General features: G+C 45.6%; 1 protein-coding gene across 1 annotated transcript in view; it reads left to right on the top strand.

The window, feature by feature from the left end:
* Positions 1-25,817, top strand: part of LOC138511395 (asparagine--tRNA ligase, cytoplasmic) — a 344,053-nt gene extending 318,236 nt beyond the window's left edge. The window contains exons 11-15 of the mRNA XM_069627042.1: positions 11,868-12,003; positions 17,623-17,736; positions 21,378-21,509; positions 24,158-24,289; positions 24,538-25,817. Coding sequence (XP_069483143.1) covers positions 11,868-12,003; positions 17,623-17,736; positions 21,378-21,509; positions 24,158-24,289; positions 24,538-24,669 — 646 coding nt within the window. The 3' untranslated portion in view covers positions 24,670-25,817. The remainder of the gene's footprint in view (positions 1-11,867; positions 12,004-17,622; positions 17,737-21,377; positions 21,510-24,157; positions 24,290-24,537) is intronic.
* The last annotated feature ends 1,775 nt before the right edge of the window (positions 25,818-27,592 follow it).

Below are 27,592 nucleotides of genomic sequence, written 5' to 3'. Positions count from 1 at the left end.
GGTACCCAACTTGGATAACTTGCTTGCTCTTAAGGCATGTGGGTGATAAATTGAACACATCTGATGCTTTATGCTTAGAATTGCTGTAACGTGTTGTAATAACGCATTGAAGAAATGTGTGCCATTGTCTGACCTTAAAATCTTGCACACACCCCATTGTGGGTAAACCTCCCGCACTTCAGAAAGGACAGACCACCACAATGAGGTACCTGGGTTCATTACAACCCTCACCCGTATCAGCATAGTCTATTTGTAATTCACGGAACGCCCAGTAGGGTGTGCCAAGGTGCCCATAATGGTTGTAGTGTTATCCCTGTACTAAAACTTTGACATGTGGTGCAATGTATAACCATTTCTGTAATGCTTTCCTGGATGTTTGGTGTGAACCAGTCTTCCTGTATGTCTGCTGCTATGTGTTGCTTCGCACTGTGAGACAGGTAGTGTAATTGTTCAAATGCTACTGCTCGCGGCTCCTGGGGCATTACTATCTCCCCAGAGCTCTCCTGCCTCCATACCAGATCCGTCTGAGATTGCTTACACCCTCTCTGTAACCACAACTCCTTCTCCCTCTCAGGTGCCCTTCCTTGTGGTTCGATAATCTAGGAGCTGGTCAATGCTGTGTAAGACACTGGATGCTCGTTTGCTAGTGGGGCAGTCGCAACATACTCTGCATTTCATTTGGCAGAAATGCCGCCAATTTGGCTGCCACGTCGGCGGCTGCATTCCCCCTCAATATTTTGTCTGTTCCGTGAGTATGGGCGGTGCATTTGACAACCGCCACAACAGATGGCTGCGATAACAATCCTATCAGCATGTCTAGCAACACTGCATGCTACACTGGGGATCCATCTGCCCTCCAAAATCCCTTCCTCTTCCAGCGGGAGAGACGGGCGTGTACCGTTGTTTTAAAGTATGCCTAGTCAGAATATATTGTAACATGGCACCCTTGTGACACTCTCAGTGCTTCGATGAGTGCCGCAAGTTCTGCTGCTTGTGCAGAATAGTGTGTAGGCAACCTTTTCATGACTACCTTCTTGTATTCCCCTCCCTCAAGACGTACCACTGCTGCTCCTGTCCGTCCTCCTGATCAATTTTGGACAACCCATCAGTGAAAAGTATCTCACCCTCTGTCAGTGTACATTCCCTTGCTTTGGGGGTATCATCTTCCTCCCCTCATATGTGGTGCAATCATGCGCCGTCTGGTCCTCTGTAGTACACATGTCTGTTAGAAAAGGTGGCAGGATTCACTGTCGTACACCTAACCACATGAATATGGCGTTTAGAGATAATGATCTCCTATGCTGATGACCTTTGCGTAGTCAGGGTAGATTTTGACCTTTCCAGAATAGCAAACAAAGAATTCTCCACATTCAATGTTTCTGAATACCCCATTATGATCGTAGAACTTTTCTCTATTGCAAATGCAGCAGCTGATAAGGCTTGTTCGCACACGAACTTCCCTTGCATCACTGTGTCCCAAGTGCCACTATAATAGACCTATGTTTTGTGGCCCATAGTGCTTTTTTGCTTCAGCACTGCTGTTATAAGCTGACCATCAGAATGTGAAAAACAAATAGAATTCCTCTTTATAATCCGGGGGTGGCCAGTACTAGTGCCGAACTAATAACCTACTTTAAATCATCAAACTGTCTGACCATTTCAGCCATCCACTGTAATTTGTAGTTTTGTCTTTTGTGCTTCTGTAGGAGTGGTCTCGTATACGGCACATAATCTAGAATCCAGGCCCTACAGTAATTACATAAGCTCAGAAACTTCTGCATCTCTTTAACTGAGGCGGGCCTGTGAGTGGTTTGTACAGCTTCTGCCTTATCGTGTAGTATGTTCTTACCATTCGCCGATATGAACTGCCCCAAATAGATCACTTCCTGCTGGCAATATTGTAATTTGGCCTCATCGACCTTGTTAAACCTTACAGGCCAACAATTGTAGGAGTGCAATGGGCTACCTTCGGCAGTGCTGCTCATTAGCATTACACACTAGCGGATCATCCACATACTGGGTAATCTGGCTCGGCAGCTGAATATTCCCACGATCGACATGCAATATTCTGTTAATTATGCTTAGGCTCTCACAGTACCTCTGGGTTAATCTACTGTTAACGTACCTCATCTGACCGAGTGTAAATGCTGTGAGGTACCTCGACTCTGGGTTTGAGTGGAATCGAGAAGAATGCATTTTTCAAATCCACTAAAGTAAAGTATGTGGCTCCTTTGGGGATGCTACATAAAATTGTTGCAGGATTCAGACTACTGGAAACTCCTTCTGCACCACATCATTTAGGGGTGTAAGTCCCGGATCATTCTCCAACTGCCCCGGTTGATTTTTTTTAACCGTATAATAGCACAATAATCCCTTGATCCACTAGGGCCTGTATTGTTTTTCTAGTGCCCTTCTCCGCCTCTCTTGACAATGGATATTGTCTCACCCTGGGCAGCACTGCACCTTGCTTCAGTGCTATACACACATGTGGCTACATCTTTCAATAACCCTACTTCATGTGGATTTGTAGTCAACAACTGTGCAGGCACGTGCTGTACATTTTCATCGCAAAATGGGGGTGAACTTACTGCTGCCAGTAAGGGACACCGCACTCCTCGATACTGTATCATTATGGCACATGGAATGCAAATCTCCAATATTATTTCCCCCTCTTTGTCGTTATTCCCTAACAGTTCGTCATCCGTCATCTCCTTTAGCTGCACTGTTGGATCTACACAGAGCACTGTGCGCCACTCCACCCTGTCCTTATCCATTCCCAATAGGACAATCCTTGTCATTGTATGTATTATCAACATTGCCCTCACAGCGCACAATCGAGGTGTGGGCCAGACTACACCATGATCTGTGAAAGTCCTGTTTAATTTACTGAGCAGGTCCCTACCCAGTAAATTGACTTGGGAACTCTCGGAATATAGTAAGGGCGCCTGTACTACCTTCCCTCCCACCTTTAACTAGAATCTCTAACAGCATTTGTATATTCTCCCGTGGGTTACCCACATAGAGTAATAAAGCATCTGCTTATAAAGAGACAATATGTCTCACCCCTCCCGCCAATGTCCCTGCTTCCCCCATCTCTCTCCTGAGAAACCTCGCCAGCAGTTCCAATGCCATGGAAAACCAAAGTGGAGAGACACGGCACACCTGCCTCGTCCTTCTGCCCAGCATCCACTGCAAGGAGATCCAATTATTTGTTTTCACCCTTGCTACTGGCCTGCTATATAGCAGCCGCAGCCGTCAGCAGATATTGTCCCCTAGCACAAAGGCCCTCAATACCCTAAACAACCAGTTACATTCTAGTGAATCAAAAGCTTTCATTGCATCGAAGGAGGCCAATGCCAGTTCCCTCCCAGAATCTTTAACCTGGTCCATCACCTGATGTAAGTGGCTACGGTTCGTTGAGGTATTCCACCCACCTATAAACCCACACTGGTATGGCTGCATCAGCGTTGGAGCCATCTTAGACAATCTGCCAGCCAAAACCTTCTGCAGGAACTTTGTCGACATTTAGCAATGAGATAGGACGGTAGGATGCACAGACCAGGGGGTATTTGCGCTCCTTCAACAGGACCGTTATAACCGCCTCCCTCATCGAATCCGGGAGAACCCCCAGTCTTAAAAGCCTTGTTATATACTTTCTTAAGATGAGTGACCAGAAGATCTGCATACTTACAGTGAAACTCTACCTGGAAACCATCACCCCCAGGGGCTCTACCTTTCTTCATAGCCTCAAACGCCACGCTGTTGTCTGTTTCCTCAATAGGCCCCTCTAGTCCTTCCCTTAAGTCCCCGTCTAGAGTCGGCAACTCTAGCCTCGAAACACCTGTGTATAGGCGCGTTATAAATGCCATATCATATCATAACTGTATCAAGTCCAGCAGTTCATCTGCTTCTGCCTCGGAGTGCGTACCCTCGATAGTATACATAGATTGATAAAAATGCCGGGATGTCTCATTAATCCCCTCCTGGGTGCTAATCAAGTCTCTTGATTCACATCTGATCTACATGATGGTGCTACAGGGCTGCAACCCGTCTGCTTCCCTCAAAATGCGATAGCAAAGCTAGTTTATCACGGTGAGAAGCCAATGCCTTTGCCAATTCCTACCCTGCCCGCTTTCCCTCTGCCAGCACTGACACTGCCCGCTCGGTTTACTGCAACTTGTCTTGTAATACTTCACCCCAGTTACAGACCCACCTGATTGTTGCCTTGAAACCCTCCCACAGGGTCCCTGCTGTTTCCACAATCCCTCATGAATCTAAGAAAATCTCACTGTTTTCTCGTAGTGTTTCCCCGAACGCCACATCTTCCAGGGAGGTGGTGTGTAATCGCCATAACTGTACCGGTGGGCATAGCTGCAATACTCGTAGTTGCGTCACTAGGGGCGAATGATCAGAAATGACTCTCCCCAGATATTCCATATTATTGAAGGAATTAAGGTCTTCCACCACCACAAAGCTGTAGACCAGCCACGAGTAGGACCCATGGAGCCCTGACAAATAAGAGTATCCCTTCTCCTGCCCGTGCGACCCTCGCCTCAGTTCCACTAAGTGAAGATCCCCCACCACCTCCCTCAAGGATGCCGCCGCCTTGTGCTTAAGTTGACCAGACCTCCCTGTACTGTCCAAGTGCAGGTCCAACAGACAATTAAAATCTCCCTCTACCCGCATATACACAGCCCTTCCCTATATCCCCCTGCCAATCTCAGTACCGATGGGGAGGAAAAGTATTTATGGTCCACGTTCGGTGCTTAGGAATTAATTACTCAAATGTCTCTCCCCTCAAGCGCTCCCAAGAGCACCACTGTCTTACCCACATCATACGTGGGACCTTGTCCACCCGAACAGAAACCCCCCGCTGCTATCCAAATCAGGTCTCCTCTGGCATAAGAGGTCCCCACCACTACCCCACCCCTGCATTCTCCTAGGTAAGTCCAAATCTCTCCTACCATGTGTTTCCTGGAGCATGGCCATCTGGACCCCATGACGTCTCAGGAATCCCCCTACTTGCTGGCATTTCAACTTTTTACCTAACCACCCGGAAGTTCCAGATTCCAATCCTCCAAGTCCTCCTACACCCTGCCCCCTAGTCTGTACCCATACTGTGTCAGAATGCATGCCGCGGCCCATACTGTCAACTCAAACACCTCCCACAAACTGAGCCCTCATTCCAATATCCCTAAAACCTTCCTGGCAAACTCTCCAAGCCCCCTCCCCACCCCATCCCCTCTGCCCCGGCTTCCCAGTACAAACAACCATCACCAACCCTCCTCCCCCACAGCTCCAACCCCACCTCCCTACTTCCCCACCCGTCTACCCTCTCTGCTCCCCCTGGTCTCCCAACCCACCCCATCTCCCTCTGCCCTCTTCCCCCACCTCTGCCCATAACAAGCCGCAACCAACTCCCCTCTGTATCCCACCCGTCTCCACTTCCCGCCTCCCTCCCTCAATGTTCTTGACCCGCCGGTCACTTCCTCCACACTGCTCCCCCCTCCCTTGGATGAGCGTCCATAGATCTGGGGGACACTCCCCTCTCAGCCCGGGTCCTGCCCCTCACAACACGCATCTCTCACTTCTTATGCCCTCCATTATCCAATATACTGTCCTATCTTCGGTAGAAGCACCCGCAATTCACCTCACACCCGCTCCCCCACCCCCAAAGCCCAACCACACTACCTATGGTGAGGCAAAAAACAGGATTTGCTGTCAGCAATAATCTTCAATTTAGCCGGAAAGAACATGATATACTTAATGTCTAACTCTCTCAGGCGTCGCCACACTCCATCAATGTTTCTCCGTTGTCGCTGCACTTCCAACGTAAAGTCTGTGAAAATTCGCAATTTCGTATTGCCCACCTCAAAGTAGCCAACCTTCCGGAACACCTGCAGGATAGCGTCCCTGTCCCTGAAATTCAAGATTTTGGCTAATATCACTCTAGGTTGCCCCGCAGGTGTTGGAGCTCTGCCTGGCACCCTGTGTGCCATCTCCACTGTAAAAAACTTTGAGAGCCCCTTCACACAGAGAGTTTCCAGGATAAGATGTTCCACAAAGAGCTCCACACTAGGACCTTCCTCTCTCTCCGGGATCCCCACCAAGTGGATATTAGAACGTCTAGAGTGCCCATCTGCATCCTCTTTTCTAGTCTCCAATGTCCTAGTGGCTCCCACCAGGCCTGCCACTGTGTTTCTGAAGCGCTGTACTTCATCCTCCACCGTACTCACTCTCCACTCACACACCTTCTGCAGGTCTGCCCTCACGAGGGACACATCCATCCCCACTTCTTTAATACTCCCCTGCAGGGAAGCTTTGGTTGCCTGGTTAGCCTCCATCAAAGCGTCCAGAGTCACCCCACTGGATCCTCCTGTGACAGCATCTTCTGTCTCCTTGACCTGCCGGCCTTTGGGGTCAGCATACTTCTCCATCCTCTGTTGGCCTTTTACCATTGTGACTAAAGCTGATTGCAGGACAGGAGAACCCGCCTCGCCCCTGAGCATTTCCTGTCTGCCCCCTCTTCCAGGCCAGCACTCCTCTGCGTCCAGTGAGCCCCGGATGTTAGTACCAGGCTCTGCAGTACTGCTCACAGGGTGAAATGCAAGATCATGGAGTTTCGCCACCTCAGCATCATTCTAATAGCTCCATGGTGGCCAGCCAGGCCATGGTTCTCTGAGCTGCTCAGCCTTTCTGAGAGGCCTCCTATTCACCTTCCGATGGGCCCATCACATCTTCTGGCGCAACAGGGGGGCAGGGTCATCCACCCTGCGCCAGAGAAACTAGCCCTCACAGCGTGTTTCCTGAACTGGTCACTTTAGGGCACCTCAGCCTCTCACAGGCTAATCTAGAGATCATACAGGGCACCAGGAGCAAATCCACCAGGGCCCAGTATAAGAGCAAGTGGACCATGTCCTGCCACTGGGCAGACTCTAAGGGTATCAACCCCCTGGCAGGTACCCTGGACAACGTGCTCTCCTTCTCTGCGCACATCGCCCATTCAGGCGTGCAAGTAGACACTTGCCGCACCTACCTGGCAGCCATCGGGGTTTACAGAAACTCAGGAGGAGATCTTTTCCTCTTCCAATCAGATTGTCAAGAAACATTTAACGGGACTCGCCAGGCTCTACTCGCCCATCAAGAGGCTGCACCCAGTGTGGGACCTCAACATAGTTTTGGGTGCCCTGGCGCACAAACCATTTGAACCAATGGCGTCTGCGGACATCAGGCTGGTCACCATTAAGACAGCCTTGTTAGTCGACCTCACCTCTGCTCGCAGAATCGGCAAAAACCAGTCGCTGGTCGCCTCAGAGCCATAACCACGTTTCACAAGGACAAGGTAGTCCTACGGACGCACCCAGCATTCCTGCCTAAGGTGCCTTCCACATTCCATCTGAACGAAGCAATTGTGCTGCCTATGTTTTTTGCTGAGCCCAAAGACGAGGCACAGCGAGTTCTGCACTACCTTGATGCCACGCGGGCCCTGAAATTCTACTTGGACAGGACCAAGGGCTTCCGCAAGTAGGATGCTTTTATTGTCACCTTCGGCAGATCGACGCCACGGTATCAGGCCTCCATAGTCCGTTGGATGGTCTTGGCCATCAAAGAAGTTTACGAGGGACAGCAGAAGGCACTGCCGGCCAACATGCACGCCCACGTGGTCAGAGCCAAGGCAACGGCGATCGCTTTCCAGCGACATGTCCCCTGGCAGGGCATAAGCAGGGCAGCCACATGGGCCACCCCTTCGGCTTTCTGCAAGCACTACTGTTTGGATGCCGGCTCTAGATCAGACGCGGCCTTCGGACAGGCGGTTCTTAGGAACCTGTTTGCTTAAGAAGGGTCTCCTCTCCACCCTGGGGCTACACTCAGTTGTAATCGCCCATGCAGTAATGAGGAAAGGGGACGGGACGTTCTAAGTTACTCACCGTAGTGACTAACGTACTCCTAGTCCTTAGTCCTCTTTCCTCCATACTTCCCACCATTCTTCCCCCCCAATAAAAATGGTGTCATTAGGCAATGTTAATCTATTGTCGATGCGTCTATGGGGACTGAGGTGTGGCGCCGGAGGGCGGAGTCAGGGCAGCGCATGCTCTGAGGGCCACATCCCTGCGCGCCTCTAAATTTAATGGGGAAGAAGGTTTTTTTTCTGGTGAAAAGGGTTCGGGCTCCCGCCCCTTGGAAGGGAAGCCCCTGCAGTATGGAGGAAAGGGGACTAAGAGTACGTTAGTCACTACAGTGAATAACTTATAATTTCCACCAGGACCCAACTACTCTCTTCGATCCAGGGCACCAGGCCTGCTTGCCTTCCAAAATACCTATTCAAGCGCCACCTCCGAGGACACCACCTGACTGCCTCTCAAAGTGTCTTTGCAATGTTGAGCTCATCTCTGCTGTCGCACTGGGAGGAAGCCTCTCCTCAACAGTCCGCGGTGAGCGTTCACTGGCAACCTTCCCGCCTGCATCTGCCAGCGGAGTCCCCCCCCCTCCCTGCTGGTGCCAGGCTCTTCTGACCCACCACCAAGTACCGGGCCTTCCCAGCACCCCTCGCCCTTCGGGTCTGCTCCCTGTTAAGACTGTCCCCGGACTCGGGCCTTGTTCACCTGCAGCAACCCCGGTAGGTGCATATACCGCTGGCAATGCTGTTTGCTCCGGCCGCTCGCCTCCACTCAGCTGCAGCCTGGACCGCTGTCCTCTGCCGGCCAAACTTCGGGGAACCGGTATGGCAGTAAAGGTAAGCGGCCACCTTGGGACCTCAGCCCTGTTCGTCACCTGCGAGACCCAGCAGTTGCAGGAGCGCTTGCCCCTCACTGTAGATTGGCCCAAATGTTCCCCCAGGAGCACCACCTCCGGCTTCGTTGAAAACTACGAAGTACACCAAGGAAGTAGGATATTTTGCAGATTTCGGACAGGCGGCCCGGGAGCTCTGCAGAGCTATGTACAACTGTAGCAAGATGGATTGAATCCTGCATTACACCTATGTATGTACTCCAAGGTGATCGACCACCAGGCTGGATGCATGTGCAATTGTATAGAGTAAAAATAATGTATCCTTCCAGAAGCATGTTTCATGGGAGGCAACCTGCAAAGCGACTACCTGGGTCACCCCATCGGATTTCTGCAGATACTGTTACCTGGACAGCAGCTCTACAGCGGACGCTTAGTTCGAGCCAGCAATCGTCTGCAATATTTTTGCCTTAGTTTAGATTCCTTCCATCCGGATAGTTGTATATTGCTTAGTACTCTCCCATAAATTGGGAGGAAAATGGACGGGATGTGGAAGTAAGGAAACGTTACTCACCATATTGGCTACTGTACTCCTAGTCCAAATTCCACGTTCCTCCATATGGACACCATCCGTCCCCTTAAAAAAGTAGCTAGTCCTTCCGTTCCTCTTGACCGGTGAAGTGTCTGAGAGTTCAGAGCATATGGGACGGAGCCAAGGGCGTTGCCACTCCCTCTGCATGCTGCCCGCTTCCACGTGTAAACATTTACAGGGGGAAGTATGTGTTAATGTGCTTAGGCTATGTTCCCATCCCCACGCCATGGGAACTCCCATAAGTACGAAGGATGGGGACTTTGTACTAGGTGTACAGTAATCACTACAGTGAATAACTTTTACACATTTTACTGCAGGTTGTTCCATTACAGTTAATTCATCTGCCATTACAACATATATGAATAATTACACTCCTCAATCTTTGTTCAGTCCCCATGATAAGTTGAGGGCTTCTCTTTATGTTAACCTGTGTACCTTCTTGTTCCTTTGGCGGCTCCTTGTCACTCAAGCTCATTGTCCCATGCCCCGTGCTGCCTCTTGCTTCCACTGTTTCTCCCTACTTGCTTCGCTCCATTGACACACTCTGCTTATCACAGTCAAAGCCAGCTATACTACTGGCCCTCAGCCCTCCATACCTGACTCCATCACTCCCTCTCCTTCCACATAATAATGTCACTTTGTATAGTACTCATTGGTTTGCAGCAATTGCCCTGCTAGGTTAATGTTACCTTTGTAAGCCAGCTGTTTGTGTTTTTGTCTTACCCTTAGCCTGTCACACTTTGACATTAGTTCCTCCATTCTGGTTGACGAAATTTCCTTTGAAACCTAGAAAGGGTTATATTTGAAAAGTAGATGGAAGTAATTAGCTCCTATTAGCTAAACCAATGATGAAATATTTTTGATTCTCCGTTTCATTATATGTTTCTACAGGCAAAATTATTTGATTGAATTGCAAAGTCTGAAAAATATTTTTTTTTCTGTAAAATGTAAGAATTTGTTTTGCTGCGAAGAAAGCACTCAGATAGGTTTGATAATCAATTTATGTGTTGATATTTTATGGAATCTTACCTTGCTTCTTAATTTGTTTCCCCAACAGTCTTTTGATCAGTTTGTTCGATACCTGCACTGTCTTTTCATCTTTTTCTTTCTCTAACACCACCCTTAATCTTTTTTACTTTTATTGTGTCCCCTACATATGAGGAGGTTTTAACTGTACCAGTCTTGTTGATGTTTCTTACTGAGCTAAAATAAACATTTCTGGTTAAAAATGCAAATATATGCATATGCTCTGCATTATATTTTGTGGATACGAATACAAATTAAATTAATAATTTGTGACAATATGTTGATACAACTAGGTTAAAATCAATAACCAGATAAGTACCAACAACGGTAGCAGTCCCTTTCTTTTGTTTCCCCAACTTTGTTCACACACCCTGGTTCTTCACATTTTCTCATCATTGTGCTCTTGTACCAGCGCCCTTCCGGGGAATGCCTTCGACATCTGAAAATGTGATCTTGTAAGTCATTAGTGGCTGAAATTGACATCCCTTTTCTTCAAATAATCACGAACTATAAAGTTACAGCACTTTCCATTGAAAGTGGCTTTTCTTGTGGCCTTTTAAGAGTTGGCAAAACCCAGGATTGGGCATACAGCAGCATTGAACTCTATTTCAATAATGTACCTTTAAGAACTCATTCTTCCATAAGTGATTTTTGACTGTCACAGTAACTGCACAATTATTTTGCCATCTTGTTTTCCTAACCCTTCCAACCTAGCAGAGGTTTTACATTAATACACAGAATTAAATACTGTAGGAAATCACATGATAAATAATAGAACTATTTGTAGTGGCTGATCAGGTTGCAAGAATCCATCACTAGACAAATGGTAACGTGCATTATTTTATGCTGTGAGAAAGAAAATCCCTTTCTAGGACATCCAGAACATGTTTCACGAGAGGGAAAGTGGCTACTTAGAAATGATCCCTATTGCAGACATTTCTAAGATGATGACTTGGAATTCTCTCCATGCATTGCATCACCTCACTGCTTAGCTTATGGCACCAAAGCAGATTCTCAAGTAGGAAAAGTGTTTTGAAAAAATGTTTGGATAACAATTCCCTTTGTTTACTTACCTTGCAGGACACGTCTGATATTGGAGGATGGGACTCCATGGGGATGGGGACTTCCACAATTCCGCCTCTGGAATTCCCGGGTCACCAGGGTCGGAATGCCCCGGTAATTCCGGGAATCACGGAGGCGGAATGGTAATACAAGTCCGGCGGTAACTTGCCGGTTTTTCCTGCTCGGTTACCGCCAGACTTGTAATGAGGCCCGCTGTCCCTATACCTGAATTGTCAAAGAAGCAGCATAGAGTGTGTTCAGAGCGTTGAACCTTTATGCAATGCCACATTACTTATCTGTCCCTCCTTTTTCCTCCACCCTCCATGTTCTCACAGCACACTCACCAACACTAACCGGTAGGCAACTTCCCATTTATTTTCCTACTTGGGAGGAACTTCTGTATTCGGGCAAAACTAGCTTTACGAATTGCTTTTTGACCTGGTTGTGACTTGTTTTCCAGATACACTCACGTTGAAGCAGAATGTCCTTTCATGACCTATGAAGATCTGCTAAGCCGCTTGGAAGACCTGGTTTGTGATGTTGTTGACCGAGTCCTGAGATCGCCCATGGCCAGCTACCTATATGAACTTCATCCCGTAAGTTTACTTCTGATACTGCTTTGAATTTGTGTGCCTGTCAAGCTTATTTAATTAGAAATCTGCCATGCAAATCATTTTTACAGGTGATGCTGTAAATATGCATAGGTGGTTTTCAGTTTGCAGATAGATGGTGCACCATACCTGGTATTGGTCCATATAAGCAGGCATGCAGAACATGGATCAACCTTCAGTATATTGTACCCCATTTCAATTGCCAATGTATGAGGTCTATGGACCCCATAGAAAAACACTTGTTAAGCTATTGTGTTTTTTTTTAAAATATAAAAGTGACATTGGTATTGCTTCTTAGTGCATCTGAGTCCAAGCATTCTTTGAATACTTTCATCTGAGTGAAGGGAGAAGGTGGAAAGTTACTGTGCAAAACAACTTTGCAAGAGTAGCTCTCCATTGTTCTCTTTATTCAGAAAGCTCTTTGATAACAGACTAGATTGCAAAATGTGGTATTGAAGAATATTTTGTTCATTGAGCACTAGCGGAACATCACCTCTTTCCAGAACCAGCAGCAAAGCCAGATACCAAACCTGCGTTGACCAATCCTAACTCTGACCAGGTCTTGGGAACGCATCAGAGCAAGTGGCTACATGGTTTGGCTCCTTCCTGAAAGACAGAACCCAGCAGGTGGTGATTGGGGGCTTCACCTCAGAGTTGATATGTCTAGAGTGTGGGGTGCCACAGGGTTCATCTTTATCCATGCTGATTTTCAACCTGTATGGCCGTCTAGCGCTCAACATCGTGAGGTGGCATGTGTTGAAATTTCACTCTTATGCCGCTGATACACAAATCTACATTGAGATCAAAAACATCGAACACGCATTTAAAAAAATCAATTGCTGTATGGGAGAGATTAATAGGTGGATGGCATGCAACCAGCTTCAGTTAAATGCAGCTAAAACCGAAGTGGTGCCGTTTGGCCCAAAAGGGAAAATGACAGCTGAGAGACAGGTCCCTACCCCTCCGATTCTGGGTGAGGAACATCAGTTTGCCAGCAAAATTAAAAATCTTGGCTGTATATGGCAAGAGAACCTGGGCATTGAAGCACAGGTAGAAGCCAAGGTCAAGGCTGTATATCATTCACTGCGGCTATTGAGGAATGTTCTTCCCTTCATTCCTGTGGAAGATAATGCAGTGTAACAGCTTGATGGCAGGGATTCCATCAAAGCAAGTGTATAGATTACAGAAGGCCCAGAATGCAGCAATTAGATTGATTGGACATTTGAGGAAGAGGGACAATCTATCTGCCTTGCGTAGATCTCTTCACTGGTTCAAGGTGGAGAACTGAATTAAATTCAAAGTGGCCTGCCTAATGTACAAGTGCTTTAATGGACTAGCCCCCCACTATCTCACTGTTAAAATCTGCCCCTATCATCCAAGTGGAGATCTAAGCTCTGGAGACAAATTAATGGTGAGTGTACCACGCTCCAAATTGGTATCGAGAGGAGACAGGAGATTTGGGCTTTTTGGCCCCAAATTGTGGAACCAGCTTCCCATGGAAATTGGAGCATGCCAATTGTTGGAGCGGTTCAGAAAGATTCTAAAAACGAATCCGTTTAGATAAATGGCCTTAAGCATAGATCACACAATGTTCTGTTATGTTTAGACGGCAAACTGACGATCCTGGCAAGCAATGACCGGTAAGGCGTTGAAAGAGTGAAAAGACAAATTAGCGGCCGGTAGGCCCCCAACTAAATCCCCCAACTAAATCCCCCTCAACGACTGTCCACAAAGGAAAAAATCTAAAAAGTGCTCTCGATCCAGGAGTGGGTCGCATCATTCTTCTTCTTCAAAGAAGATGAAGAAAACGCCATAAGTCACGTTCCACCTCTTACTCCGATACTTCTGCTGAATGGGAGGCATTCAGACAGGACATTTTGAAAATTTCCGAGAAGGCCTCTCCTCCTCGAAAGAGAAGACCAAGAGTCATGCTCCTGTCGCACCGTTGAAGGCCGTCAAGGGGAGAACTAAGCCAAAATCTCACGCGTCTTCGAGCCCGGGTCCCAGGCTAGAAACCCCATGAGAACCTTCGAGGTCTCATCTCGACGAGAAATCGTCAAAGACTCTATCGAATCAGGGATCGAGCCCCTCCAGGGCTTCCATAAAGTCTTTGAAGACATTGGCACCATTAGCGTCCAAACCATCGATGCCATCGGGGTTGAGACCATCAACGCCTTTGCCCTCTAAACCTTACATTGTCACTAAGGAGGTTGAGAAATTATTTAAACCTTTACAGAGGAAGGATTTATTCAAGTCTTTGTCTTCAATTTATGAAGGACATAAACCTTCAGACCCAAACTTCATTCTCCAAACCTACTTGCTTTGGCGTATGGTACGCCAAACGTCCCAGAAGTCCTGATCTCGGAAGAGTCTGGGCTAAATGTTTTATGTGAAACCCTTCAGTCAGCTAGTGGGGTTGACGCTTCACCAGAACTGGAGTTTGGTAAACCGGACCTGGCAGAACACGACGATACCCCATACACACATCTTATGTCTAGGGTAATGGGGTTTCTAGGATGGGGCAGGCTGCTCACTTATTTGAGCAAGATGACCTGACGATATTCTTGATAAGGGACCTCAGAAGGATGCGGTGCTCCCTTTTCCCATTGCCCTGCAAAAAAGGGTAAAGGCCAACTGGGAACACCTGAGGCAAGTCCAGCGGTGAATAAGAACCTCACAGAAAGTACAGGACATCCAGTAGCAATCCTCACTATTTACCAAACATCCTACACCAGAGAGCCTGGTAGTTCAGGCTGCAACCTCTACCTCTAAACAAGCAGCTTATCCAACAATTCCCCTAGACAGGGATGATAAGCGTTTTGACGCTTGGGCAAGGAAAGTGTTTTCTGTTGGGAGCATGGCTCTTAAATCTGCAAATGCCACTTGTGCCATAGCTAAATTTATTTGTATAGCCATGGCGGCTGAGCTTATTCCCGAAGGGGATAAAGACTGCTTCCCGAATATTGTAAGAGACGGAAAGGAGTTATGTGCGAGTCTCTTCAGTCAGGACTGGACTCTGCTGACAGTATCAGTAGAGCCATGGTGGCAAGCACAGTAATACGCCGGTTTGTGTGTTTGAGGAAGTCAGGATTTGCACCGGACATGCAGTCCAGACTCCTCAACATGCCCTTTGACGGCCCCAACTGTTTAGCAGCAAGGCTGATGAAAGCCTAAAGAAGCTGCAGACCTCAAAGTTGGCAGCCAAATCCCTTGGTGCTGCTATCTAACAACCACAACCTTCTCTGCCTAGCGGATCATCTTGGAGGGGTAGGTCCTGTTGTTTCTACTGCGCAATTGGTAAAGCGATAGGACTGGTAAGTTAAAGAGGACAAAGATTCCCTCGTAGTGGATGAGAGAGGGTTGCCAAGTCCGCCCAAGCAGTGGCTACTTTGCCATCAGTCGCTCTTCAGCCGCCTCAAAACCTCTCAGAGGCCTTGACCCACAAAACCCAGATGGGAGGCAGAATCTCAGATGCATGGGCTTTGGAAACGGTAGCCTAGGGTTACTTTTTAAGAACCACTTGTTCAAAGTTCCGGATCCGTTTCTTGTGCAGGACATTTTTGAGCCTGCTTGAGAAAGGTGCTGTAGAACCAGTACCTGTAGCGGAAAGGCACAAAGGGTAGTACTCTCCATATTTCCTAATCCCCAAAAAGGACGGAGGATTGGGACCCATCAGGACAAGGTCAAGATGTTCACACTTTCTCAAATCCTTCAGGCACTCCAGCTCCATGATTGGATGGTATCATTGGACCTTCAGGATGCTTACTTTCATGTGCCAATCCATCACAAGCGCAGAGTACCTGAGGTTCACCGTTAGTGGTTCTCTGTCGGTTTCAAGTGCTGCCATTCGGGCTGATCTCCGCCTGAGGGTTTTCACCAAGTTGATGGCGGTGGTGGCAGCGAGTCTCAGGAGAGGGGGGGGATTCACGTCTACCCCTACATGGACATTTGGCGGATCAGGGCTTGTTCTTCCAAACGGGCCCTGTAACATCTCAGTATAACCTGCCACTCTCTCCACAGACTGGGCTTCTCCCTCAATTACCAGAAGTCCCACATGATACCATCTCAAAAACTCAATTCATCGAAGCAGTACTGGATGCATCCTTGGAAAAAGCCTCTCCACCCGAGGTGAGGACTCAACACATTCTGCAGATGGTCACCAAATTCCAGAGTGCCCAGCGTCTTCCAGCCCAGCCGTCGACTTTTTGAGGTTGCTCAGCCTCATGTGATCCTGCATTTTCCTTGTTCCACAGGCTCTCCTGAGAATGAGATCCCTCCAATGGGCTCTCGGGATATAGTGGTCTCAATTTCTCAGGCAAGATGTCAGACCTTCTTCAGGTTCCAAGCAGAGTTGCACAGGATCTCCTGTGGGGAGCCTGCAAGGACAACATACTGAAGGGAGAATCTTTTTGGCAACCGTGGCCGGAGATAACAGTAGTGACGGATGCCTCACTCACAGGGTGGGGAGCACATGTCAACGATCTGACAATCAGTGGTCGTTGGTCTCCATCCGAGTCTAAACTACACATCAATCTTTTGGAGCTGAGGGCAATCAGACTATCGTTGAAGATCTATTTGCCCTCTGTACAGGGAAAGAATGTCCTGACAATAATGGACAACGCAGTGGCCATGTACTACGATGGCACAGGGGGTTCTGCTGAGAGACACCCTTCTACTAGCCCTCTGCTTCCACGCAGATCACCTTTAACAGTCTGTGGCCATGCATGCAGGGCATAGTAAGCGCAGGAAGCCAGAAATGCTTTGTGTATTGCCTATTCGGATATGCATTCTTTGTGACGTCGCCCAAGATTGTCTTTCTGTTAAAGGTGTCTTTCTAGAGATACTACCAAGTTGCTGTTACGAATTCTCTGTATTTGGTAACCACTGAGATTTACAATAATAGTTTTGAACTCTGACATTTTAGTGTTTTGGTGATCTGGTTTTTGGAATGCTCTTCTCCCTGAAATTGTATTCTTAGTAAGACTGTATTTGGATAGTTTTTCATTGTTTTAGCATAGGAAATTGTTTTCAGTGCTTTTAGAATGTTTGAATTTGTATTTCAGTCTTTTTTCTGTCTGTATTTAATTGTATATGCTGTATTATACAGTGCCCTAAATTGTCCACACTTTATGAACAAATTGTAATAAATAAATAAAAGTGCCTTTTTTAACACCAGTGAGACATCTGATGTAGTTGGTGTTTTTCCCCCAAGCTCGCTATATTTATTTTTCAGTCTTGTTAGTCTGTAATAAACAAATCAAGGCCTTTAGTGTCAGTGTTTATTTATTCCTCTTGTTTAACAGTCCTCATAGTCCTCCTAGAAGTTGGCATGCTTTATTAGGCACTTATAATTCTGAGCGGATACTAAAAAGGATGAACAATAGTAAAAGCATGTACTCAATTTTAAATAAATGCAAGAGTAATATGCTAGAGAGTGCCTCCCTGTGCATTTCCATGGGGTACAGTGCTTTAATGTGTACATTACATTAAGTTGTGAATTACTGTAATTGGAAATTATTTCTTATTCCTTCAAGTTCCTGAAATCTAGGTAATAGTTTCACAAATGTAATTATTTTCTGAGAAAATGCCATTCTATCATTGCAGGAGTTTAAACCCCCCAAACGTCCTTTCCGACGAATGGATTACACAGAGGCTATTGCTTGGTTGAAAGAGCATGATGTCAAAAAAGATGATGGCACGCACTATGAGTTTGGTGAGGTATGTACCGATGGCTGATTGTTCATTTGTTGCATGAAAAAAGTAGGTAAAACCTTATGAATGACACGGGTACACAGTTTAAGGGGCTTGATGTTAATGGTAAAACGGGGTATTTGCAAAATGCTGCTCATTTTACCTCTGTCCCCATTACAGGTTAGGAGGTATATGTACATGTTTATACTGCAGAGGTTAATGTAGACCATTTACAAGGTGGATTTTCATCTTAAAAGTGCACCAATATTTATCTCCAGTTTTTGAAAGTTCTTTTGTTGAATAGTAGGGAAGCATACAATACAAGGGAAATGTATCATTTAATGTGGATATAGGAACAGGATGAGAAATGGGCATGTCATATGGCCAGCCTCTCGCCACCCACTTTTCCCAAATAATTAAAAAAAGAGAATGTATACTTTTATGCTTTAAAAAATGTACACAACTATTGCTGTTCACTATCCTTTTTCACCATCAAAGTGAGGGTGGAAATGGATAGAAATAAAAATATAAAGATCCAGCAAATGAAGTATTCCAGCAATACCACTACAGTTACCACTGCTAAAGCTATAATTTGCCAGGATTTCATGAATACTACTGTAGGTGGTGGTAATTACTATCTGGGTGGTAATTACTATCCGTGCCGAAGAAAACATGTGGCCTCAGCTTTTCTTTTCTTTTCTTTTTTTTTTTTTTTTTTAATAAAAAGAGCTTAACTAGCTCATGAATAAGCAAGTGAAGAGCGACACGAAAGCACAGTAAAGTCTCTCAATTTTGTATTCATGTCTAGGTCTGCTATACAAAAGGTATATTCATGAATGCAGAGCACTTGTTTGTGGTAAAAATGCTAAATATTTTACACCCCACAAAACCCCTCTTTTGCAAAGTAAAGTTAATTTTGTGTGGATAAGTCTGATTTATTACTTTGATTTATACTGAAAAAAAAATCTACCATGCTTGGAATAAATAAGCCAAAATGTTGACTTGTACCTCTGACATGAATTAGTGTACTTCTGCAGCTAAAATAAGCTGTGAAGCCCCTAAATTGGGCATTTGACAAGCAAGCTGTATACAGAATAACTGGGTGGTTAGAATTAATTACAGCATATAAGAGTCCCCAAGAATACATCCTTAGGCACACAATTTGAAACGGGCGAAACAACCCCTCTGCAACTCTTTGATTAAAACCTGGCATTACAGACCCCCGTAGGGCCAGCTACCTGGAAGCCGCACAGGAGACTTTGAACAAGAGACACACTTACTTTTTGATTGGAAACAGCCCACCGCTTTGAGCTTGCCCAATTTTCTGTAACGATTCCCAAATATATGGTATTTTGAATTATAGATGAGTCTTTGTTTCATTCTGGATTCACTGAATTTGTCTCAGAAAATGTGTCTCAGTTCCTGGGATTGATGTCAAGTCCCTGAAACTCAAGGTCAAACCCTGTGAGTTGCAAGATGTTGTCCTTATGAACTTGCACATATAGCCTCCCCCCCCCCCCCTTGCCCAAAGTAGATGGGTCTTGATAATCTCCTACTTGAGCAGACACCAGGAACTCTGTACCATGCATTGGGCTAGGGATTCACCACATAAATAACACATTGCTCATTTCACCTTACTTGGGACATGAGATGAGACTCGGCATGAACAAATGCATGACCTCTATTGTGGCTGTCGGCTGACTCAGACAATGTGGAACAACTGTGGCACAAAGTCACTTTTTCCTGGCCCATTGAGGCAATGAGGAACTGTTGCTGTAAATTGACCCATTATGCCCCACGCTCCCATCTTGTCCTGAAAATCTCTAAGCAGAGACCAGGGCTTCTTTACAATGTAAATGGTTGGGAGGACACTCCACAAGCAGACACACAGCTAGTTACTTCTGACTAAGGGAATGTAAAGAGGCCCCTCCGTAGGATCAGAAAAATGTCATGTTTCTTGCAATGAGGGATAACTTTAAAAATATTTATACTCAGTATTATGCAATATAACAATTTTGAGATTTCTGGGAGGACCCTTGGCTTGTATGGGGCTTGACAACTCGCACCTCACAGAACTGCTCACAGCAGCGGGAAGCGTTGCAGTATAGGGGGTTTGGGCACCATAGCAGGGTATTTTCCAGCAAAGTCAATAAATGGGGACCACACTGAGATGTACCCGCATATCGGCCCTTACATATAGTTGTGATTTTGCCCGCCACCAATATGTTCCAGGACCTGACCCACCACATCTGTGCTAGCGGCCCCTCAGGTGTTTTGTCTTCCATGTCCGCGCTATGACCAACTTTGCCGCCAGCAGGAGATATCCACTCAAGGTTGCCATTGAACCAGTTAAGGGGAACGAAACCCCCGCCCCCCCACAGTGTCCCGCAGGATTACCATCCGCGGATCTGCGGGAAGGGTCAGCCCTGTGATGTCCTTTATCCTTGCCAACACCTCCTTCCAGTATAGTTCCACCTTGGGGCATGTCCACACCATATGAAACAAGGTGCCCACCTCACCCCCCCCCGCCAACAGGTGGCTGAGTAACTTCCCTACCATGTGGTGTAGGCTCTCGGGGTTACGTACCACCTGTAGTAAAATGTATAGGAGCACTCTGTCCGTTACACACCTGGAGGACTTAAGCATCCGTTCCCATATTCGTAGCCACACCTCTTCATCTATGGGCCACCGCAAATCCTCTTCCCATTTGGTCATATACGGCAGGCGTAACACAGGGTCACCTGGGTCCAGACGTTTATACAGCTTTTATATCTTCCCCCTCACAGTTCCATCCTGTAGTGTTAGCTCTAAAGCAGAGAGGGTTCACGTGGCCCCCACATTTATGCTTGGGTGGGAAGCCCAGTGCCTCAATTGGGAATATCTGAAGCGTTACTTTTCTTGTATATTGAAGGTGGGTTTACATTCTTCGAATGTGAAAGGCTTCTTGTCTCTGTATAGTTGTCGTATGTATTTCAGCCCACCCTCTTTCCACATGTGAAACTACCCTCACCCCCGTTATCACTCCCGGGGCAAAAACCTGGGTTATTCCAAACAGGTGTGAGAGGCCCTATCCCTCTCTTTATACCCCATCTACGAAATGCCCTTCCAATGTAATAGAGCATGCACTTGGTCATTGCCAATAGGGAGAAGCCCCCTTCCTGTCCCAGGGAACCCGAATCCACATAAGGTAGTCCTGCCAGATGAACCGGTGACTGGGCCTGCTCAATGATTTTCCATTTTGTAGGCGAGGTCTGGCCATACCACTTGAAGGCGTGTGAGATCTGAGCAGCTAGGTTGCAATGGAGCACCTCTGGGACCCACAGACCTCCCACCCTAGAAGCCCATTTTATTATTATTATTTTATGGTTTCTTTTCTTCTAGCTATTGCAGCTCCACAGATGATTTCTACAGGTCTGTGCTAAGTGAAAGAATGAGGGCTAATGCAAAATTGTCCATAAAGAGGTTTGACCACGGCTGCAAAATAATACGGACTGTCGAAATACATAACGGCAATAAAACAGCAGGCCAACGTGTTGCTTCCTTCCACAAATGCACAAACTTCACCTATAGCATTATTGAAAGTTGGCACATTCCGCTAAAACTAAAAACATCATAGTTTGTGGGCAGACTTGTTTATTTAATGTTGCTATCTTATGTTCTTTGTTCAGGATATTCCAGAAGCTCCTGAGAGACTGATGACTGATGCTATTAATGAACCCATCCTGCTGTGCCGGTTCCCTGCAGAGATTAAATCTTTCTACATGCAGCGATGCCCAGAGGATCAGCGCCTCACAGAGTCGGTTAGTTCATGATGCAAAAAGCAGTACATTCTTTAGACTGATGGTAAACTGGTTTATCCCACTTTCGTTTGAAGACCCAGATTCACTTCTCCTCTGTCCCTATCAACATTTGTACATTAATGATTTTCCATGAAAAATGCACTAAATATTATAAATGAAACTATATACTTGATACAGAAATCATCTAATGTTTCATGTTTGCTAAATTAATAAATGCTGGTTTTGCTTTAAAATAAAATCAACTAAAGGAAAATAATAAACTGCTGATGTTGAGAGATTGCTTCCATGGTGTAAAAATTGAATTGCAGCTGAATTCGTTCTCATCTGGAAGTCTTTCTTTTTCCTTGAGCACTGAGCACGTTTTGAATAAGATTTGCAGGCCACAATCGGGAGCAGAAAGTTTTGAGGCGCTCATCTACAGACTCGAGCCCTTCAGCGTTAAAGGGATGGTCTAGTAAACATTTTTATTTAAAAAATAGATAGGCAACATTAAAAAAAAGGAGCCTGAGAAACTCGGAAAGAAAAACCGCAGCGTTTTCAAACACAACCGCGTGTGTTTCTGCCTGCTGTGGCTATCTTTTTGGAAAGCCACAGCAGGCAGAAACACAACGCGGTTATGTTTACATGCCGCGTAGTGTTTCTACCTGCAGCTGATTTCCCATTTGGGGCTCTCGGGCTCCCCGTGGGGAGCCCGAGAGACCCAAATGGGAAATGCTAAATGCTGCGTTGTGTCTGCCTAAATCTGCTTTACCATTTGAGGCTCTCGGGCTCCCTGTGGGGAGCCCGAGAACCCCAAATGGGAAAGCAGATTCAGGCAGAAACAACGCGGTTGTTTTCCGCAATGCCGCGTTGTTTCTGCCTGAATCTGCTTTCCCGTTTGGGGCTCTCGGGCTCCCCGTGGGGAGCCCGAGATCCCCAAATGGGAAAGCAGATTCAGGCAGAAACAACGCGGTTGTGTTGGAAAACGTTGCGGTTTTTCTTTCCGAGTTTCTCAGGCTCCTCCGAGCCGGAGGAGCCTGAGAAACTTGGAAAGAAAAACCACTGCGTTTTCCAACACAATAACGTTGTATTTGTTTGCGGTCGCTTCAAAGCGACCGCAAACATAAATACAACGTTTTTAAAGCTGCGGTTTTATTTCTAAGTTTTCCGGGCTCCTCCAGCCCGGAAAACTTAGAAAAAAACCGCAGCTAGTGCTTATTTAAAAAAAAAAAAAAATAGCACTTACCGAGATTCAGCTGCAGCTTTCCTGCTCTGGTCTCAGATCCCCGTCCTCCACCTACAGCACTAATGAAGGGAAAGCCACCCAGCGGTAGCTTTTGTTTACTACAGCTGGCTGGCTTTTCCTTCATTAGTGCCGCAAAAGCCAGCACAGGAGGGCCTCCATTTCACAAAATGGATGCGCCCTTGTGCTTGCTTTTGCGAATTTTGAGCTTGAATAGCTCAAAATTTTACATAGGAAGTTTTAAAACGGAGAATGCTAGTATTTTTTTTTTTTATGTTGCCTATCTATTTTTTAAATAAAAATTTTTATTAGATCATCCCTTTAAGAAGACCTTTCTTGTCTACAATGTCTTAATCTATGGTCTCTTGAGATTCACGCTACACCTTCTCTGTAATTTGTATAAAAGATAAGCAAATACTGCTTCATAGCAGTACCTATAATTAGCATTATATTGTTAAACTAAAATAAACTAATGTCAGTTGTACAACATGTTCACTCCCAAGACATATTGCTCTGCAGACAAATCTAAATGTAAATATTAAATGCACAGGGCTAGTACATTAGGAATTAGTTTGTTCCAAGATGACTGAAACTCCATAATGTGCGGTACTGTAGTGGAAAAAAATATACCACTCACAAGTCCGGTGGATTGATGAGCACTTTATTAGTAAATCCGTAGCAGACACATATCCGTAGCAGAGACTTCGGGTCAAGTGACACCCCCTCCCCCCCTCCTCCTGTGACCTGGTCTTTATGCTCACATGGAGACATGAGTTTCAGCAGCAGAGGGGCGGTCCAAACCTGGCAAGGTCACACTTTGCAACATTATTGCTGCCAGGGAACAAACTCTTAATATTCGGCCTTTCATGCCAGCTGCACTCTGCCATGGTCGTTAGTGTTACCAGTGAAGACAGCATAGCATAATACATTTCTCCAAGGTGAATATACTCCCGAAATGCACACACCGGCTCTGAGGCAGGCGAGAGTCCTTGTAATATGATGACTTCTGCCACCTCAAGCCGCCTTTCAGCAGGAAGGTGAGGGCATAGAATCTACTTAGCTATGAAGTCTGAATAACAAAGGCGAGCATTCTTTCTGGATAGGTAAAGCGCTTCTCTGCTGTGCAGTGAAGTCCTCATCTCTCCTAATACCAGCTAGAGGCAATGGTTTAAACATGGCGAGTGGCAAACAGAGTATAATGGTACAGAGGGGTACATAATGAGTATGCCTTGTTACTTATTTTTTCTCCACAGCACTTAGACGACCGATATACACCAACCTCGTCTAGCTCTATACCAGATATTTGTGATCTGTACAGCAATTGTTTAACTCCATTCTGATTTAACCATAATTGGACATGGGTCGTTCTATACAAAACTTGCCAAATTATATATTCTGAAACCCATCTTCTTTATTTCTCTTGTAGGTGGATGTTCTAATGCCCAATGTGGGGGAGATTGTTGGAGGCTCGATGCGTATCTGGGACAGTGCGGAACTATTAGAAGGCTATAAGAGAGAAGGAATTGACCCTACTCCTTATTACTGGTATACTGATCAGGTAAGGGAAGTTGCATTTATTCATTGGATTTAGGAAGCCTAACTCTAGGAATGTCAAGTTACATTTTACACTTCAGACACTGCAGCCAAAAAAACCACAGTAAGTCTTGGCAAATCGTTTTGAAGCTTCTCGTGAGGGGACAATGGTTCCCATGTCCAAGTTTGAAACATTGAAAAAGCATACGAGTGCAGATTTATTTTTTTATGGTTCATTTCTCACTTGTTGTTTTTTATGTCTTTTCATTGCAGCGTAAATATGGCACTTGCCCTCACGGTGGATACGGTTTAGGATTGGAGCGATTCTTGACATGGATTCTGAATAGGCACCACATCCGGGACGTGTGCCTTTACCCCCGCTTCGTCCAGCGCTGCAAACCTTAACCCACTTACTGCCATTGATTAGAGAAGGGAACCAATTACAAAAGACGTAACATTTACTTGAAGAAGAGCAGTACATTACAAATGTACAATCTGACCATGAACAAGCGGACATATGCGTACTCATTTTTCTTACTGTTATCTGTGAACTGTACATTTGCTAGACAATATTTTGTCTTTGCATCTCCATTTATTTTCCCATTTTGCAGTAAATGTGTTGGAATTGGGCCCCAGTACTTTTGACAGCATCTTAAATGTTGATTGAGTCTTGAAGGCATTTATGTAAGTCATTGAATACTTTTAAATCAGTGAAAATAACGTTCACTGCTCAACTCATTGCCTTTCAAGAACCAGTATGCATATATTGATGGCAAGTAATTCTGTATGCATTTCATTTAAGCATGTTGGGAAATGCACTTTTTTCAGGGATGTACATTTTTTTTTAATTTAAATGTCAGCTCTGTATAAAAGATTTGTTTAATGAATGAACAGAAAGATGAATCTCATAGTTTCACATTTCCAGTTTTCATTACCAGTCAACCACGAAGAAAATAGTACATCAAGAAAACGACAGTGGGAAAATGGCCCTTTGATCTTTTCCTAATGGAACACACGTTTTAACTAAATGTCATTTTTAATTGCGAAGCAAAACAAAATGTCCCTTTTCTTGTCAACGACTGGCTGTCACATAGATGGAACGTTTGATTTTAGGATTGAAACTGATTATGGATATTGCCTTTAAATTTGAATCTAATATTTTCATGTCATTGACAGTATGTACCTTTCCATTTACCAGCTCTGCTAATTGAAATAGTAAATCATAGCATATTGAATCTGGTTTCATGAGCTATTGAAAAATGTGATGTGTAACTTGATTCTGTTCTAAAATGGCATCCTCCACAGAAAGCATGTTATTTTTTCACCCTCCATATCAAAATACTGAATTATATAATAGGCAAACATGTGCTCTTTGTCACTGGTAGGTGGTACCCGAGCATTTTTTTATAGACTGAATTGCAGAAGGATATTTATACTGGATTCCCATGCTTCTCTGATCTTGAGAGAATAGATGATTTACGGGTGTTGTAATAAAACAAGGGACCTATTTGTGAGCATCTTATGAAACTAGTAAAATATATTAAATTTAAAAACCTGAGCTTTAAATAATTATTTACCTAATGTAAAATAATTTTCAATAATTAATGTATGAAACGAAAGGTGTTTATTTTACATATTCATTACTTAATATTTGTTTCAAAAGTCTGCTTTGTTTTGGAAACGTTAAGTTTCTTTATGGCCTTATGTTCTTGTTTCATTATTTCTCAAAAGTTAACAAAGGTATTTCAACACAAGAAAAAAGAGGGAAAATGGCTGCTATTCGGGCAGCTGATGTGTGAGCTAATGCATGAATGACACCTTTGTATGAGTGAAGCCATGTAATTAGTCACGGTTACTCTGCAACTCTCCAGCTGGAAAGAACATGTGAGCTAGCCGGAATTCATATTCTCATTGGCTTATCAACAACCTGGGGATATGATAGCCCTCAGGAGGGTCAGGTTCATTATACCTTTTCTTGCCCTTTTTCCAGCTGCCTACGTTTTCATAACTTGCAAACCATGAACTTCATTGATGCCTTCAAAGCCTTTGCATTTTCATTGGGCGACTGATGTGTGGTGGGCAGAGGTCCAATTGATTTTCCCTCTGGCTCTCCATCCATGTTGTGTGGTGGGCTGAGGTCTGTAAAGAAACATAAAGGTGTCACACGCTAGTCCCTGGGGATCTGTCATCCAGGTGTGGCCAGGACACGGAGGATCACCTGGATGGTGGGTCCTCATAAGGAAGGGGGTACTGTGTCTCACCTGTCGGTATCCCACTTCCTCTCTACAACACCTTTTCCCCATCATACCCTGTGGGATTTTCAGGGGCTATATTCTCCCAACCCCCCTTTCCGACACAAACACTTACTTACACATTGAAAGACAATGGTCTAACACCAGGGCCTTTTACCTGACGTGTCCCAACAAAGGGGTCAGGCAGAGTCAGGCAATTGACAATAATTACACACACCTGGCGGCACTTTCCCTTCCCCACAGGGATAAAAGGTGGAGCACGAGAGCACACTTTGAGCAAGGCAAACGCATGAGGGGGCAGCTGTTCTAGGATGGCAGTTCAAGAGGAGGAGAAAGGCGGTGAGACTGAAAAGGACGACAAGGAGGGAAGTACCCTTGCCCTTTTCGACCCAGACCCACGAAGCCTCCGTAAGAGGAATCGTAAGACCAGGAACTACAGCAAGCGTGTGTTGAAACAGATGTCAATGGTGTATGGAGTCCTCCCACACTTATAACCAAGGCGGAGGGAGGCGCTTGATACTGTGGTAACGCTTTTGACTCCAGAGACAAGGAAAGCCAAGGAGTTCAGTACAAAGGAGTTCAGTGCAGCCGGTGAGTCAGAGGGAACAGATTATAGACCAAGCTGTGTTGAACGACGGTTTCAAACGGCAGCATGATTTGAACAAAGGAAATACCTGTTACTGAACTTTTAAAACGCTGGGAGAGACCAGCGGCAGAGTGGTCCGGCAGCACGTGGGCGCTTATTTGAAAGACTCTGATTGGTCCCCCTTTTTTATTTTTTTATTATAAATACCAGGAGGCCCTTGGAGAGCCCGACGTAGGAGGTCAAAGTGGTCATACAAGGGTCGAGTAAAATCCCTTGTACAGTCGAAAGTCTTTGACCCGTAACCAAGAGGAAAGCTAAGGGAACTGAATCCTGCAGTGTGAGAAAGCAAAGCGAACTGTGTATCTCAACCAATACCTGGCACTCCTTGCCCACCGCATTGCCGTTCTCTGCCCCAATTTTCAGTGCTATGCGGATGATACCCAGCTCATTTTCAGGCTACCCTCGGCCCCCTCTCTCCCTCCCTCATCTC

The sequence above is a fragment of the Ambystoma mexicanum genome, chromosome 6p (assembly GCF_040938575.1).
Source record: "Ambystoma mexicanum isolate Mex_15411 chromosome 6p, UKY_AmexF1_1, whole genome shotgun sequence".
In the NCBI taxonomy this organism is placed as follows: Eukaryota; Metazoa; Chordata; class Amphibia; order Caudata; family Ambystomatidae; genus Ambystoma; species Ambystoma mexicanum.
This window is presented reverse-complemented; position numbering and strand designations above follow the sequence as displayed.